Source organism: Zingiber officinale, chromosome 6A, assembly GCF_018446385.1.
Source record: "Zingiber officinale cultivar Zhangliang chromosome 6A, Zo_v1.1, whole genome shotgun sequence".
Lineage (NCBI taxonomy): Eukaryota > Viridiplantae > Streptophyta > Magnoliopsida > Zingiberales > Zingiberaceae > Zingiber > Zingiber officinale.
The window spans coordinates 56002636-56018274 of record NC_055997.1 but is presented as its reverse complement, the minus strand read 5'-3'; the positions used below and the strand labels follow the sequence as shown (position 1 = coordinate 56018274).

General features: G+C 37.5%; 1 protein-coding gene across 1 annotated transcript; it reads left to right on the top strand.

Moving 5' to 3' along the window:
* Window positions 1-7934: 7934 nt before the first annotated feature.
* LOC121993970 (myb-related protein 306-like) lies at window positions 7935-9265 on the top strand. The gene is made up of 3 exons (XM_042548191.1): window positions 7935-8126; window positions 8237-8366; window positions 8547-9265. The coding sequence occupies exons 1-3, from the start codon at window positions 7994-7996 to the stop codon at window positions 9187-9189; spliced, it is 906 nt and encodes a 301-aa protein (XP_042404125.1). The 5' UTR covers window positions 7935-7993; the 3' UTR covers window positions 9190-9265.
* The last annotated feature ends 6374 nt before the right edge of the window (window positions 9266-15639 follow it).

Below are 15639 nucleotides of genomic sequence, written 5' to 3'. Positions count from 1 at the left end.
GTCTAGGAAATTAGCTCCATTGAGCTTGTCCTTGTCAAGGATAGAATGCAAGGAGAAAGTGTTCATGTTTGTCAATATGACAATCTACAACATAAATAAAGCAAAAAGTAAATATCATATTCCTCTTATCATTTAATTAGGCCTTTAACTAAATGAGGCTCCCACTGAATTATAGAGATTTTGTAGAATCAAGTCGTGGATATGGTCAAACCACACTACTAGATTCATACCAATTTGCTATAATTCTCGTGGGACAAGATTCACATCATACTACGCCTTGAGTTAGCTTTGGCTAAATCGCTCAAGACTTAGTATGATCGGTAGATAACTAATTATTAATTACATCTCTATGTAACTCTTGTTTATCCAACTGTTGGAAAATGTCTATAGTTTTACCCAATCCAATTGAGTTAACTAGTTATACTCAATCTAATTGAGTTTGTCTTCACCCAAGCTTTAATAGGCGGGACCAAGATTGTCCCTCCGCTCTACTTTGGCAGATTCAACAACAACAAATGATCGAGGTAGTGATGGGTATCAAAACTTGGTAGGCATTTCGAGTTGACTTGATTAAGATCGAATCTAATCATGAATGTGTATCATATACGCATTAACGCACTAATTACCCTACATTAGCATGCATCACATACACACAAGCAAATTAAATTGTGATGAGGTCATGGCCCTACTACGATCTTCTCAAGCCAATGAGAAGATCGGATGGTCAACCTAGGGATAACGGCTTCTTCAAGCGCCTCCTTTGACAACCATGTGTTGACAGCATCCTGCTCGTATCTCCTTCTTGATTGGACCTTCCACCGCTTCATTTTGTACATTACAAATATGAAACTCGAGTTAATTCAAGTCTAAAGTCTATTTACAATAGGAACATAAATAAAGGAGGCACGGCGCTTAGGTTGCATATCATATACAACACGCACAACATTAAAAATGGCACGCAGGCCATATTATGAATTACAACACAATTTTAAACCAATCAAATTAGGGTTTTAGGCCATGACCATCACAATATCATACATAATTCTAAATTATATATTTTACATAAATTTTTATAATTTTACTACTATTTTTTTTATCAATTTTACTCCGCGGCGGTCCCGTTTAGCGATTTTCAGGCGCGATCGCGAGACAATGCCCCATGCGGGGTTAGGGGCAGCGCCCCTTCTCACAAATTGAATATTGCGAGTATCCCATCTTGATCTAATAGCGCCTTAAGTCTCTATCCCAAAACAAAATAATTTTGTTTGGGCGAGACCTTGCCGTTTCGGAAGGTTTTTCTCGGTATTTGAAGCCTACAAGTGTCTAAGCACTTGTTGCTTCGCCTCTACGAGAAAAATACTCACAAAATTCATAAAAATAGAAAAATTACAGAAACTTACAGATCTAAATCATTTTTCATAATAACAAATAGAAAACATGTACATGCTTTGCACATGACTCTGATACCACTGTTAGTAATTCGAGCCGCAAAATCCGCTTTTTGCATTGCGGAAACCCTGAAGCTAGCCACGGATCCATGCGAAGATAAATAAAATTGTACATGTACATGTTTGTCTACACTAGATCTACCTTAGATCTACATGAAAAAGAAGTATACCCTTGTAGCGATGCTCTTCGCTTATCCCGCTCGTCCAAACGGTTGCCGGATCTCGTAGAGTGTCAAGTGTACACTCCTCTACACATATCCACACGGACAAAAGGTGGAGAGAACTACTTAGAGTGTGTTAGCACCCTTGAGAGGTCTCAACAATGGAGGAGAAGGAGAGCAAGAGAAGAGAGGAAGAGGAAGAAGAAGCCTTGAATGAGAATTCACTCACCACTAATGTGGCCGGCCACTAAATGAGAGGTTTTAAACCTCCATGTAATACCAAGAGTCATGGCTCTTGGTCTCCCTCATGAGGTGGCACACATTGATGTAGCCTTGATGATGTGGAACACCATCATTGGCCGGCCCATGCCAAGTCACCATGACGTGGCATTTGATCAAGTCAAACTTGACCCTTCATCTTCCCTCTCAAGTCAAGTCAAACTTGACCCCTTATCTCCCATGATTGATCAAATCTAACATTTGATTCAAGTCAATTTAATTTAATGAATTTCTATTCATTGGTTTAAATTTACTCAATGAATCATAGTCTAAACTAGACTCATTCGACACATGAATCAAATTGAGTCCAACTCAATTAGTCTAATTTGGATTACTCTTAATCCAACTTGGTTCATCACATGAACCTAATCCTCTTGGTCCATTATATGAACCTAATCTCCATCTAATTGCCCTTTGTGTGTGACCCTATAGGTTCTTGTAATGTTGGAAATACTCCTAAACCCATTTAGAAACATAAGTAATTTACTACCCAAGTTACAAGAATATTGAGATCCAACATCATCATTGTGACTACTAATTATGACTCTCACAATATGTGACAATGTCCTTCTATCCTTGACATCTAGATTGATCAATTGAGGCATAGATTGTGTCATCCTCTAATCAATCTATGTCTTGAACATCAAGTAGACTCACTCTAATCAAATAAGCTCAATATCCCATATTGACTTATTTGGGCATGGCCATGCACTTAGTGGTCTTACTCTATCAAAAATCATGATATCATTCCTGTCATATAGGAGGGAGAGATCTCATCTACATCACTCACATCCCTCCGCATAATTTGTTACATACCCAGTAGTCGCCTTTATAGTCCACCCATTTACGGGTGACGTTTGACGAAGCCAAAGTATGCAACTCCTTATGTAGGGAACCATGGTGACTTCAGGTCCAAGGACTGATAGTCATACTAATAGTCACATGAGAAAGTATATGACACTCATATAAGGATCCATGATACTTTCTCATAGCGGGTCATTCAGTATACATTCTCCAATGCATACCCATGTGTCAACTTGATATCTAATATCCATGACTTGTGAGATCAAGTCATCGAGTTGACCTACATGCTAGTCTCATCACATTAACATTGTCCCTGAATGTCAATACTTGACTAGGAATGATTAAGAGTAGTGTTCTCTATATCATCTCACTATCAATTCAACCAATCGATTGATATAGATAAGAACCTTCCACTCAAGGACGTTATTATATTTAGTTATTTGACACCAATACAAGTATAATAACCATAAGGAAATGCCTTTATAAATATATTGGAATATGATACATCGAATCCATACAACAATCATCACATGATTGGCTCTAGGGCTCTCACTAATAGTCCTTTTGTTCTTTTCTTTTTCCTTACTTTTTAATTTAGGATTGTTATCCTTAATTTGCCTTTCTTCATCATATTTGTAACATCTCACTTTCCTTTTTCCTCATAGAAACTTATTAGCATGTTTCTCATTAAATTTGTTAGTTCTAAAAAATTTATTCAACTTTCTTACAATATATATATGCTTCTTCATTTTTATCGAGGGATGACTCTAAAGTTGGTTCATTATTCTTAGCTTTTATAGTGATGTTTGTTGGTGCAATATCCTTTTGGTCAAGTTTGACCTGGTTGACTAAGCTTGAGTTGGCTCAAGCTTGAGTCTTGATGTTTGGGTTTCGATGTTTGACAATACATGGAGATTACAGATACAATCGTCCGTTTGGGGAGATTATTGATACAATTTCCCTCTAGTCAAGGTTGACCAGTTGGATATGAAGAAGAGTCAAGTAGGTCAAAGGGTTAACTGGATACTTGACTGGGAAAGTCCTAACTGGAGGTTAGGCAGATAGGAAATCCTGGTGAGTGAAGCCAGGTGAAAGACCTAGTGAGTAAAGTTAGGCAATTGGAAAATCCTAGTGGGTAAAGCTAGGTGAAAGTCCTGGTGAGTGAAGTCAGACAGGCAAAAGTCTCGACGAGTGAAGTCGGGCAATGGAAAGACCTGGTGAGTGAAGCCAGGCAGGTGAAAGTCCTGGTGAGTGAAGCGGGGCAGTGGGAAAATCCTAGTGAGTGAAGCCAAGTGAATACCCTAGTGAGTGAAGCTAGGTGAAAGTCCTGGTGAGTGAAGTCAAACAGATGAAAAGTCCTAGTGAGTGAAGCTAGGCAGATGAAAAGACCTGGTGAGTGAAGCTATGCACGTGGAAATCCAGGTGAGTCAAGGTTGACCGGACACCTAGTATTAAGAAGTCCAAGTAGGTCAAATGATTGACCAAATACTTGGCACAAGGAAATCCAGATGGGTCAAGGGTGACCAAACATCTGGTGGAAGGAAGTCCTGATGGGTCAAAAGTTGACTGAACACTTAGCGGTTGTAAGTCCAATAGGGAGTTGGCATGGAACTAGGAAATTCGGACGTAGTAAACTTCCGAATGTCATAACTTTTGAATCGGATATCGGAATGAGGTGATCTCAGATGTGAAACGAAGCTCGTTTCAAGCTCTACATAGTTTTCTACTTACCAATCGATTGCCCAATCGTTTGGGGGGTTCAATCGATCAGCCAATCGATTGGTTGATGCGATTTTACACAGAAACTATCTTGATCGATTGGGTAATCGATCAAAACTTCTTCAATCAATTGGTCAATTGATTGGGAGATTTATGAGTGAACAGTGAGATTTTGAATCGATCAGTTGATTGATTGAAACCTACAATCGATCAGCCGATCGATTGTAGGTTCAATCGATCAACTGATCGATTGGGAAGCTGGAAATCGCATGATAGAGATTGAATCGATCGGGCAATCAATTCAGGCATTTTCCAGAGAGCACAGAGGCACTCTAAATCGATCAGTCGATCGATTCAAAGCCTCCCCAATCGATTGAGAATCATTCAATCGATTGAGATCCGACCGTTGCACAGGTTATAGCCATTGGCGAGCGTCTTCTTTGCGCATTCCTCTTCAGTAACTACAGTGTGATTTTAGCGGCGATCTCAGCGAGCTTCTCCACACTTTCACAGCCAGTTCTTGAAGGCTCTTGGAGGCAAGTGTAGTTACACTTCCAAGGTTCAAGAGGCAACAATAAGCAACAAGTAAGCAAGAGGAAAGAGTTTCCATTTTTATCTTTTGTGTTTTCTTCTTGTGGGTGTTGTATATTGTTGTGTGAATTTGTACGAGGCTTCTCCGCCTCCAGCTGTGATCAAGAAGGAGTGTTGTTATTAGTGAAGAGCGTGTAGTGTGTGGATCCTTGGATTAGTCACCTCTTCTTGAGGTGGATACCAAATAATCCTTTGTGTTAGCGTTGTAAGTTTGCTTTGATTTTATTCCGCTGCATATTATCATCAAAGAAGCAAGTAATGAGCATGCGACGAGCTATTCACCCCCCCCTTTAGCACCAAACGACCCTAACAATGTTGTGGTTTGATTTTTCTATGTCTTTAAATCCTACACATCGAGATTCATGTAATTCCAAAGTCAAAAATAATTCTTCTAAAGTACTTACCATCAAGTTCTTTGAAATGTAGTAGGAATCTACTATTGATATCCATTCCGAGGTTCTTGGAAATACATTTAATGCATTGTTTCTCCGAGGTTCGTTAGTCCAATTATCAACTTCTTGAGGTTTGCGTGCAGATGAGTCACCTTTTCTCCCTTTTTCATCTGAAGGTTGGTTAGTTGATTTCAAAGCATGTACTATCTTGCTAGTTTGGCCTCTGACGTTCCTTTATAAAGCTCTAAGAACTTTTCCCAAAGATCTTTAGTGGAGTTTTAGGCACCAATTCGATTGATTTCCTGAGGTGGTAGTATGCTTAGCATATAGAATTCTACCTTCCCATTGGCCACAAAGTCAGTTTGTTATTTCTTCTTTCAAAGGTGCTCCTCTATTTCTTCACCATCCTTGTTCCAGGGCACTTCAAAACCAAGTTTTATACAGAGCATAATATCAAAATTGATTTTAAAGAATATTTTCTTTTTCTTTTTCAATACCGTAAATTTGCCCTTGAACTTCAGTGGATAGATGCTTGATCTAGTCATTCTTCTTATTGCTTTTGTCGGCGTTAGTCCTTCTAAGGTAGTTGGATTCTGATACCACTTGTAGGATCGGTGGACCGATTAGAGGGGGTGAACAGACAACCTACCAGTTAAATTAACAAGTTCTCTTGCTTCTACATTAGCAAGGATACACACATTAATTATGTAAATAAAATAACATAAAGATGAAATAAGAGGTAGAAGTTTACTTAGTTACAACCTGAGTAGTTGTTAATCCAAGGCAATTGAAAGCATTAAATAAACTCCTTCGACAAAGGTCGAAAGAGGATAAGCCCCTTACAACAATTGAAAGCTTAGAAAGAAATACAGAAGTTAAGAATAGGTGTGTTATTTCATTTTGAGCTCAAGGGCTCTATTTATAGTTCACTGGTCAAAATTGATCGTTTGCTAACGTGACATCATATTGGCACCTGGAAGCAATCCGGGCACTTGGAATTGATGAAACTCTATCCGTGTCAGCAACGGTTCTACCAATGGCTCTACTGACTCAGCACGATTCTGGGTGCTTGGAACCAAACTAGGCATCTGGTCTTCAACCTGCTCATATCCGCTGGCCATGATCACGGTGATGTGGTAGCCCACTCAGGGGGCTTGGAATGGATCCAGCGCCTAACATGTAGGTGCCTAGAATCTATCCCGTGCCTAGAATGGTCAACTCAAAAGTTGACCATTCTTCATTCTAGTCGCTTGAGTGATGCTTTGGACATCTAGAATTGAGTTCACTTGAACTCAACTTCGTCATTCTCCTAAAGCATTCTTTCTCTCAGCTTCTCGTCCTTTGGATGCACCGCGTGCGTTCTTCTCACTCAATCATGTACTCTTTCACAGCTCATCATCTCTCGGATGCATCGAGCCTATCGACTCTATTCTAGTGCTATCCTTCTCGCTTGTTACGTCTTCCTCTCGACTTCTCGTGTTCCTAAGTCTTTGCACACTTAAACATAAGATATCAAACACGCAGAACCTAACTTAACTCAGTTGATTAACATCAAAATTAACTCAGAGTACTTACAATAAACCCACCTACTAGAGAGATAAAAGACAACAGACTTATGATTTTAATGATCAATCTACGATATAGTTTATAGAAACTTTTTTTTCTCTCATTTTGTAAACTATGAATTGATGATCAATAATATGATATGTTTACATTGTATAGACATAATATATGACTTGATTTTATCTTTGCTTTATACTCTTATTTATGAAATGCTAACTAGAGTTATGAAATTTATAATCTAATTTCTGTGCCAATAGATTTATAACTGGAGTTGCATTCAAGTAAGAACTAGAATCTTTAGAAAATCAAGTATATATGATAAACTAAATCATTAATTAGTACAAATTCAAGTGTTTGTGAACTTCATTGAGACTCAACAGATTATTATCCAAATATATCATAAAAAATAATCATTTAGTTCTTCTATGCAAATGAAAGATAGTTATGTCCCTTTCATCCTCTACCTAATTTGAATTTAAAAAAAAAAACAAAAAATTGATTCATCAAGATGTTTTATTGCTGTGTTACTGCAGTTTTCTAGAATATTAGCATTCAAGTACCATGACAGAATGATATATTATATTCTATTATTTCTCCATAAATTCTCACAGTCATTTTTTTTCCTGCAGCGGAGGTGGAAATCAAAACAAACCTAATTAAACCACATATATTCCCAAAGCTTCACCATTTGTGGTACCCAAATCAGAGTTATAAACTGGACAGCACAATTAGGGTTCTTCAATTCCCTGCATGCCACAGTCGTCAGTCATGCAACTACAAGCCCACATTGAATGCACGCGGTTCTGTGGTGGCATGTCATCACTACAAGAGCCCGATTCCTTCAATTGCAAGCTGACTTTTGAGGTGTCCACAACCCTTCTCACTAAATGCACCTACCTGTCTTCTTTGACTCCTTCTTCCAACTCTAGCTCCTAATTCAGCCTCTGAGGTGAGGAGGTCAGCTCCTATATATCCCCCTCCCCCTCCCTCTCCCCCTCAGCGCAAACAGATCGATCGATCGATCGATATATCTATTATGGGAAGGCCACCTTGCTGTGACAAGGATAGTGTGAAGAAGGGGCCTTGGACACCAGAAGAGGACATCCTCTTGGTCTCTTACATTCAACAGCATGGAGCAAGCAATTGGAGGGCTGTTCCTGCTAAAACTGGTGAGTTGATCATCACTTGTTTAATTTCTCTTTTGATTATTGCCTTGGAAAAATTAAAATATATAATTAGGGTTTTGTTTTTTGATTGGGCCTGTGTGGAATCAATTTAGGGCTGTTGAGGTGCAGCAAGAGCTGCAGGCTCAGGTGGACTAACTATCTCAGGCCAGGGATCAAGCGTGGCAACTTCACTGAACAAGAGGAGAAGCTTATCATCCACCTCCAAGCTCTTCTAGGAAACAGGTATATCAATCGGATACTCGATTTTTTTTTTTACCTTTTTCTTTGAATCTTTCATCTTTCACATGAGTTTTGGAGCAAAAGTTCTCACCCAAAAAGTTCTGAAAGTTTGATTTGATTTTAATGGTGAATTGGGGCAAATATAAACTGTAATGTGTTTGTCTATTGAAAATGGGTGATCAGGTGGGCAGCTATAGCTTCTTATCTCCCCGAGCGGACCGACAACGACATCAAGAACTACTGGAACACGCACTTGAAGAAGAAGCTCCAGTACAAGCTCAATGACACAAGCTCGGAGCACTGTGTGAACGTCGGGTTTGGATTGCCGGCTGTCCATCGGTCCATGCCCAAATCCAAAGGCCAATGGGAGAGGTGCCTCCAAACAAATGTGGAAATGGCAAAGCGCGCCCTTTCGAAAGCTTTGTCCATGGAAGATCCCATGGGTTCCTCCGTAATGAAGTCGATGAAGTACGAAGATAGTCACCTCCCGTCGATAACCTATGCGGCCAACGCCGAGAACATTTCACGGCTCCTCGAAGGATGGATGATCAAGAAGAAGAAGGTAACTAGTGCTAGTACTACTATCTCACCCAAGTCCAGTGACAATTCTTCCACCTCGAGCCAGATGAGCATGAGCGCGTCCAACTGCATCGTGTCTCCGCCAACACTGTTAGGCTTGGAGGATTACGAGTCAGCACCGGAGGAATCGCCGGAGGCGACTGCACAAGGGCCGTTCCAAATGCTAGAATCTTGGTTGTTTGATGAAAGTGCTGATGGAGAAGAACAGCAAGAGAGTTTCCTCTCCATGGTGATGGACGAATTATGATTAATGAGTTTGTGTAGAATGTAAATTATTTTTTTTTAAAAAAAAACTAATTAATTAGATTAATTATTATTTTTGGTTTAAACTAATCAGAGCTTATTGTGGAGTGAAACATGTGAATCCAAATTGGCAAATTGGAAGACCTAAAGGGTTTGATTGATTAAGACACTTGTGCAACTTTGACACTCAAGATCATTTGTCACTTAATTTGTTTTTCCATTTGTTAAATCTTTTGTAGCATTTTATATAATATAATATTTTAGTTAGATTACATGTTTATTTTATTATAGTAGGCGCTATAAATGTTTTGCTAGATGATAGGTGCTATCCTTTTAAGTATATTAAGTGCATTAAGTGCTATCCTTTCGTGATATGCTACTTTTTTAGCTGTGGTAGATGTTAGTATTTGATTATGATAGGCTCGAATTTAAACATATTATATATATATATATTGATTTAGTGACCTAATAATTAACACATTGATAGAAGTAAAGCAAACTCTAATCTACAGTATTATGACTAGATTAAAAAAATAATAATTAGATAACATCGAATCTAAGACAAATTTATTTCCACAGAAGTTTTTTAACAGCCGCCTAAGTAAATTAGAAAACAAAAGCGTGAGTAGCCTAAAAGTACAATATTTCAGGTTTACGCGTCTCATTTGAAGAAATTTTTTTTATAAATGTACCAGAGATTAAATCATAAATATCTTAATGATTAGTTTTTCATTGTACCATGGGGGCTTACTGACTTGATAAAAAGTTTAAGATGTTAGTGATAATCGAGGGAACAGAAAATTAAAGTGGCTCTTGAATGAACAAGTAGGGCTGTAAAGGTAAAGACAGAATTGAATTGAGGTATTGAGGTCTCATGGATGGCATGAGACCAACAACAGCCAGTGGACCTTTCCATGCTCATGATAAAATCAAAAGGATGCATGATCAAGTGCTTTGAATGCCTGCATTAATGCAGCCACCACCCTACAGGACATGTGAACATGCAACAAAGAAGAAGCAACATTTACACGTCTCTTTCTGCTGCAACCATTACAAAATTTAGCTCAAGCATTGTCTGGAAAAATATCATTAGATACTTTTATTATTGTCATTATTATTTATTATTTGTCATTAAAAAGAGAGAGAGAGCATTTATGGCGGACGAAGGTAAAATAGGATGAATTTAAGGGACAGGGATCCTTGATATAGGATTCTTGATAATCTTGGTCCTTGTTTATTTATTGATTGGATAAATGGATTCTATTTGTTTAATAAGTGGGGTTTAATTCATCCAACCAATGAATAGACAGGACCTCTTCTGGTTCAAAATTTTCTGGATCAGAAGATCTAGCCTCTGAATTTAAGAGATTTTTTAAAAAGCTTTTTTTTTCAAAAAAATGAGGTAAAAACTTGGAGGCTATATCCCTTGATGCATGAAGTGGATCAAAGAATGAATCATTTATAATTATGATTAAATTATAATCATGATTCAATTATAATTAGTTATGATTTTTTTAAATTTATCATCCCTCTATATTATAGTTTAGATTAAAATGGGTGGTCAAAGATTCTCTAGAGGTCGTCCTTTGCTCGACGCCTAATAATCTGATCATTTATCTATCGTTATTTTTTGATTATTTGTTCTGATCTAAATTATAACTTGAATAAATTATAACTTGAGATAATGAACTTAAAGAAAAATCACAATTAATTACAACTACGGTCCTTTTATAATTATAAATGGTCCATTTTTTAAGTCGATTTTGATGTAGAATCTGGTCTCAGAAACCTGATCGGCAGCTTTTTTTTTATTAAATCTGTGTTTGGGTTCAATATTTAGAACCCAATGTTTTTTTTTATAGATGGTGGGCTCCACTGTTAAATTTTTTTTAACCTTAATCAGGTATTTGCATTGGACCAAGATTATTCCTATCTTTTTAAAACGAAAATTTAGCCATTTGAAATGGTTAGCTTTTACTGTCTATATATATCTATCATCTTTTAAAGTATTTTTCCATTCATCCCAATAAATCGTTCAATTGTGTTATTAATTATCTTTATTTTTTCTAGTCCATTTCATCTTCTATTCGTCTGGAATGGATCCAAATTAGAATACATCTTTTAGAAATTTTTCAATTCTGAAAATGTCAAAAAAAATGTAACTTCACAAATTTGCGTGATCGTCTTAATGTTCATTATTCTCAATTTTCCATGTTCATACATTACCCTCAAAATTTTCAAAATGTTTCATACATTCCATAATTTTCTTTAAATTTTTAAAGCTCTCAAAACTTCCTAGCTCCTCCGAATAATGTCCCTCAACCTCATTTTATATGAACTCTCTCGAATATTGATAGTTCGTGGCAAGCCAATTTGCAATGTCATTCCCTCCTTATAGAATTTTTTTCTCTACAACCATCATTCATACTCTTGAATGAATCAAGGAGGGCTAGCATAGACGTATCTAGGATCGACAAAGAATTAATAACACTATCTAAGGTTCTAGAGTTGGACAATGAAGCGAGTTTGTGTGTAGATGACATCAAACGAGCAAAATGGTTAATGAAAGAATGGATACACCTTGCGAAGACATAGATCAATATTAACACCAATCCAATCACTAGTAATGTGTTGGATTATGAAAGAATGAGAGAGAAGGGGTGAATCTCATAACTTTAAAAACTTTTCTTATCTTTTGTAAACTGTTAGAGTAAGAAGCGGAATAAAGTAAAAAAAATAAAGAACACATCTCTTTTCTACTTGGTTTGGAACCCAGCCGACTCCTACTCCAAAGCTCACGATCGTTGATCGCTTTCATTAAGCAATCCACTAAATGAGAAATTGATATTACAAATGAGGGTACAATGTGCAAGTAAAAGTGAAGTATACTGACAATGATTAATATAAGAAGCAGCGCAGGTTGTGAGAAACCTCTCGGCGTCATAGTAGTTGCAACTTGCATGACCAAAGCAAAAGCACAGTAAAAAATTGAAAAGAAGAAGTTATTTTTGGCTCAGAGCTCAAGGGTTTTTTTATAGAGCTTGTTCCGTCAACTGATAAGAGGTTTCGTTGAATGAATCTATCCATCGACTGATCCTTCTATCCGTCAACGAATACACTGTTCCTTCCTTGTTTGCTGTGATATGATCTGTTCAATCATGAAAATCTCATTGTTCCTTCGACAAATCTGAATGATCGAAAAGGAGCGATAAGGGGGGGAGGGGGTGAATATTGCTCGTTAAAAACTTTTCCTTTTTGTATCGATTCTTAAAATGAATATCAAAGCGGCAGCGAAAAATAATAAAAAAAACTCAAGTGGTTACTTAGTTTGGCGCCTACGTCGACTCCTACTCCAAGACCCGCGATCCTTGATCCCACCGTTGGACAATTTACTATAATCCTTCTTTCCGAAATCTTCGGAAAGAAGGATTATAGTACAATGAATAATATAAGATAGTAACAACCTACTATCTTATTAAAATTAAGTACAATGCAAGCTATATAAAATTATACCGATAAGGAGTAGATGATTAAGTGTGTCGACACTTCTTAGTGTAGCAGCTTGCACGTGGAGTTGCAGCACAGAATAGTTGAGTCACGAGTAGAATGAGACAGAGTGATGTTCAACGAGTTGTATTAGCTCGGTGCTTGAGGCTTGCTTTATAGGTGTTGATCGGTCGACTAAAAAACCATTCGGTCGACTGAAAATCGTTTGGTCAACTAATCTGTTCGGTCGACTAAACCCTCTATCAATCGACTAAACACTGTACTTTCCTTCTTTGTTGAGACCCAATCTTTGCCTCATTAATAGCATTTATTGTTCAGTCAACTCATCACCTTGTTGGGTCGACCGAACAATGTAGTTTCCCTATTCGACAAGATATGATATTAAGTCTTCATTAATGCGGTGATTGTTCGGTCGATCGATTCCTGGGTTCGATCGACCGATCCCTGGGTTCGGTCGACCGATCAGCCTAGCTTCCTTCTTTGCTTTGGCTCGAGTCTACTCTTTGCCATGTCATCATGGTTCGGTCGATCGATCCCTAGGTTTGGTCGATCGATCAGGCTTTGACCGTACTTACTTTGTTCTACTCTAGTCTGATTTCTGGTCTAAGTCAACCTGGTTCAATCAACCGATCCCTGGATTTGGTCGACCGATCTAACCGGTTCCCGTAAAACAAAGTTAAACAATATATCCCTACAAAATAAAGTTAGGGTAATAATATATGAATAATAAGATGCATGAGTAGTATTTGATAGTAGAACTGTCTTGATTTCAACTTGGAAACCTTCTCGATTTTTTCAGTTGGATCAGCGACCTAGGGTTTGTTCCTTTCTGGAACACGACCTCACTATCGCTCCTCCAATCTCATACCTTAACTTACCTGCTAAACATTGGTCCTCCAGACCTGTTTGGACTTTCTCTACTTAGTGTTTGATCCCTGATCCATTAAGATTTTTCCTACAATACTACATTAGCCAATAGTAATAATAGTAATACATAACCATATGGTAAAACTAAACTTAAAATTACCGAGATCCGCTGGTATGGTCGACCACGTGTGATTGGCTAGAAACCATCTGATCAACCTCGCTTGGAGTTCACTCCTCCAAGACTTTCCATTACCTAAGGTTACCTCCTACTAGAATTTTCTTCATCTGGCTTCACTCACTAGAACCTAGAGTTACCTCCCTCTAGGGTTTTCTCCACCTGGCTTCACTCACCAGGACCTAAGGGTATCTCCTCCTAGGGTTTTCTCCACCTGACTTCACTTACCAAGACTCAACATTGGATCAGCCCACCAGAGATTCGATATTAGGTCCTCCAGACCTATAGAATCCACCTGGCTTCCACAATCTATCGAGATTTCCCTTGCTTAGTCGCAACTTGGACTTCCCTTGCCTAACCGTAATTAGGACTAGTCACTAGGCTGACTTCTCACCCTTGCCTAGCCGCAACTAGGACTTCCCTTGATCAAGCTTATTTAAATATATTTGTCGGGCATTAAAACTTTGAAAGTCAATTGCACCAACAGGATCAAGATCTTTCCGTCAACTGAACCTTGCTTTCTTTGTTTGCTCAGATATGATCCACCCAATCCCAGAGATCACAGTGTTCCATCGACTGATAAGGCTTTATCCATTGATTGAACAACTTTTTCCTTTTCTATTTTGATTTAAATTTCGCTATTCTGATGTTTCTTTGATCCGTCAACTGAATACCTTTGTTCTGTCGATGGAACCTCATTTTTTAAAAAAAATATTGTTAGTAACATAAATAATAATTACCTTGTAAAATAGAATTAAAACATAAATTTATAGAGCAAGATTATTGTATGCATGCATGAGACAGAAATGACTGTCTTGATCTCAACTAGAAACCTCTGTCGAATTCTTTAGTTGGATTAGTACCTAAGGTTTATTCCTAATGGAACACGACCTCACTTCACTACCTCCAGTAGTTTACCTCAACTTACCTACCAAACATCGGGTCCTCCAGACTTGTTTAGACTTTCTCTGCTTAGTGTATGATCATCTTATCCACTAAGACTCTTCCTGCAACACTAAATTAGCACAATAGCAATAATAGTAATATAAAATAATATTGATAAAACTATACTTAGGTTTACCAAAATCTACTAGTCTAATCGACCGCGCGTGGTTGATTGGAAACCATTCGATCACACATGCCTGGAGTTCACTCCTCCAAGGTTTCTCATTACCTAAAGATACCTCTCCCTAAGATTTTCCATTACATGGCTTCACTCACCAAGACTTTCACGACCTAGTTGTCTTAGGATGTATACTAAAAGTCTAGTTTTTTGTATAAACATTTAGTTTAAAATAAGAATCACATTGGTCAAATGTCTGTATTTATGTTAAATGCAGTTATCTATTTAATTTATATTGTAGATAACATGGTATTTGGTGTGACACAGAAGATTATATTATTAGTTCCTTATAAATTATAAATAGTAGCTCATAACCAAGATGGAATGGAACAAACTATTGCAGTAGTTGTAGTATAATTTGGTATTAGTTTATCTTAAGTATAAAATTACACTAGTACACTATGTGTGTATTGAGCATGACCATTTGAGGTTATTTCTTTTTATACTGACTACATAAAAGAACAAGACCTCTATTATTATGGAAGTGCGTACTCTTAATCATGATATAATAGCAAGCACGTATACTTAATATTTATTTCTTTAATTTATCAAAGGGTGAGATTTAGTTCATTAAATCAATATGCCCAATAAGTTGGGAAATGATATTATTTATATGGTGTGTTGTTGATTATAGAATGAAATTGTGTCCTAGTGATTTAGGTTGATGATGTCCCCTTTAGGAGCTCATAAGGATTATCATGTAAACCCTGTAGGTGGACTTTGTAAAATACCGAAAATAGGCGAATATTAATAAGGGAATTTTCCGAAATTTTTGGATATAT

Coding starts and splice junctions, on each gene's coding strand:
- LOC121993970 (XM_042548191.1), top strand. CDS start 7,994: ATGGGAAGGCCACCTTGCTGTGACAAGGATAGTGTGAAGAAGGGGCCT. Junction 8,127..8,236: donor GGCTGTTCCTGCTAAAACTG/GTGAGTTGATCA, acceptor GAATCAATTTAG/GGCTGTTGAGGTGCAGCAAG. Junction 8,367..8,546: donor CAAGCTCTTCTAGGAAACAG/GTATATCAATCG, acceptor ATGGGTGATCAG/GTGGGCAGCTATAGCTTCTT.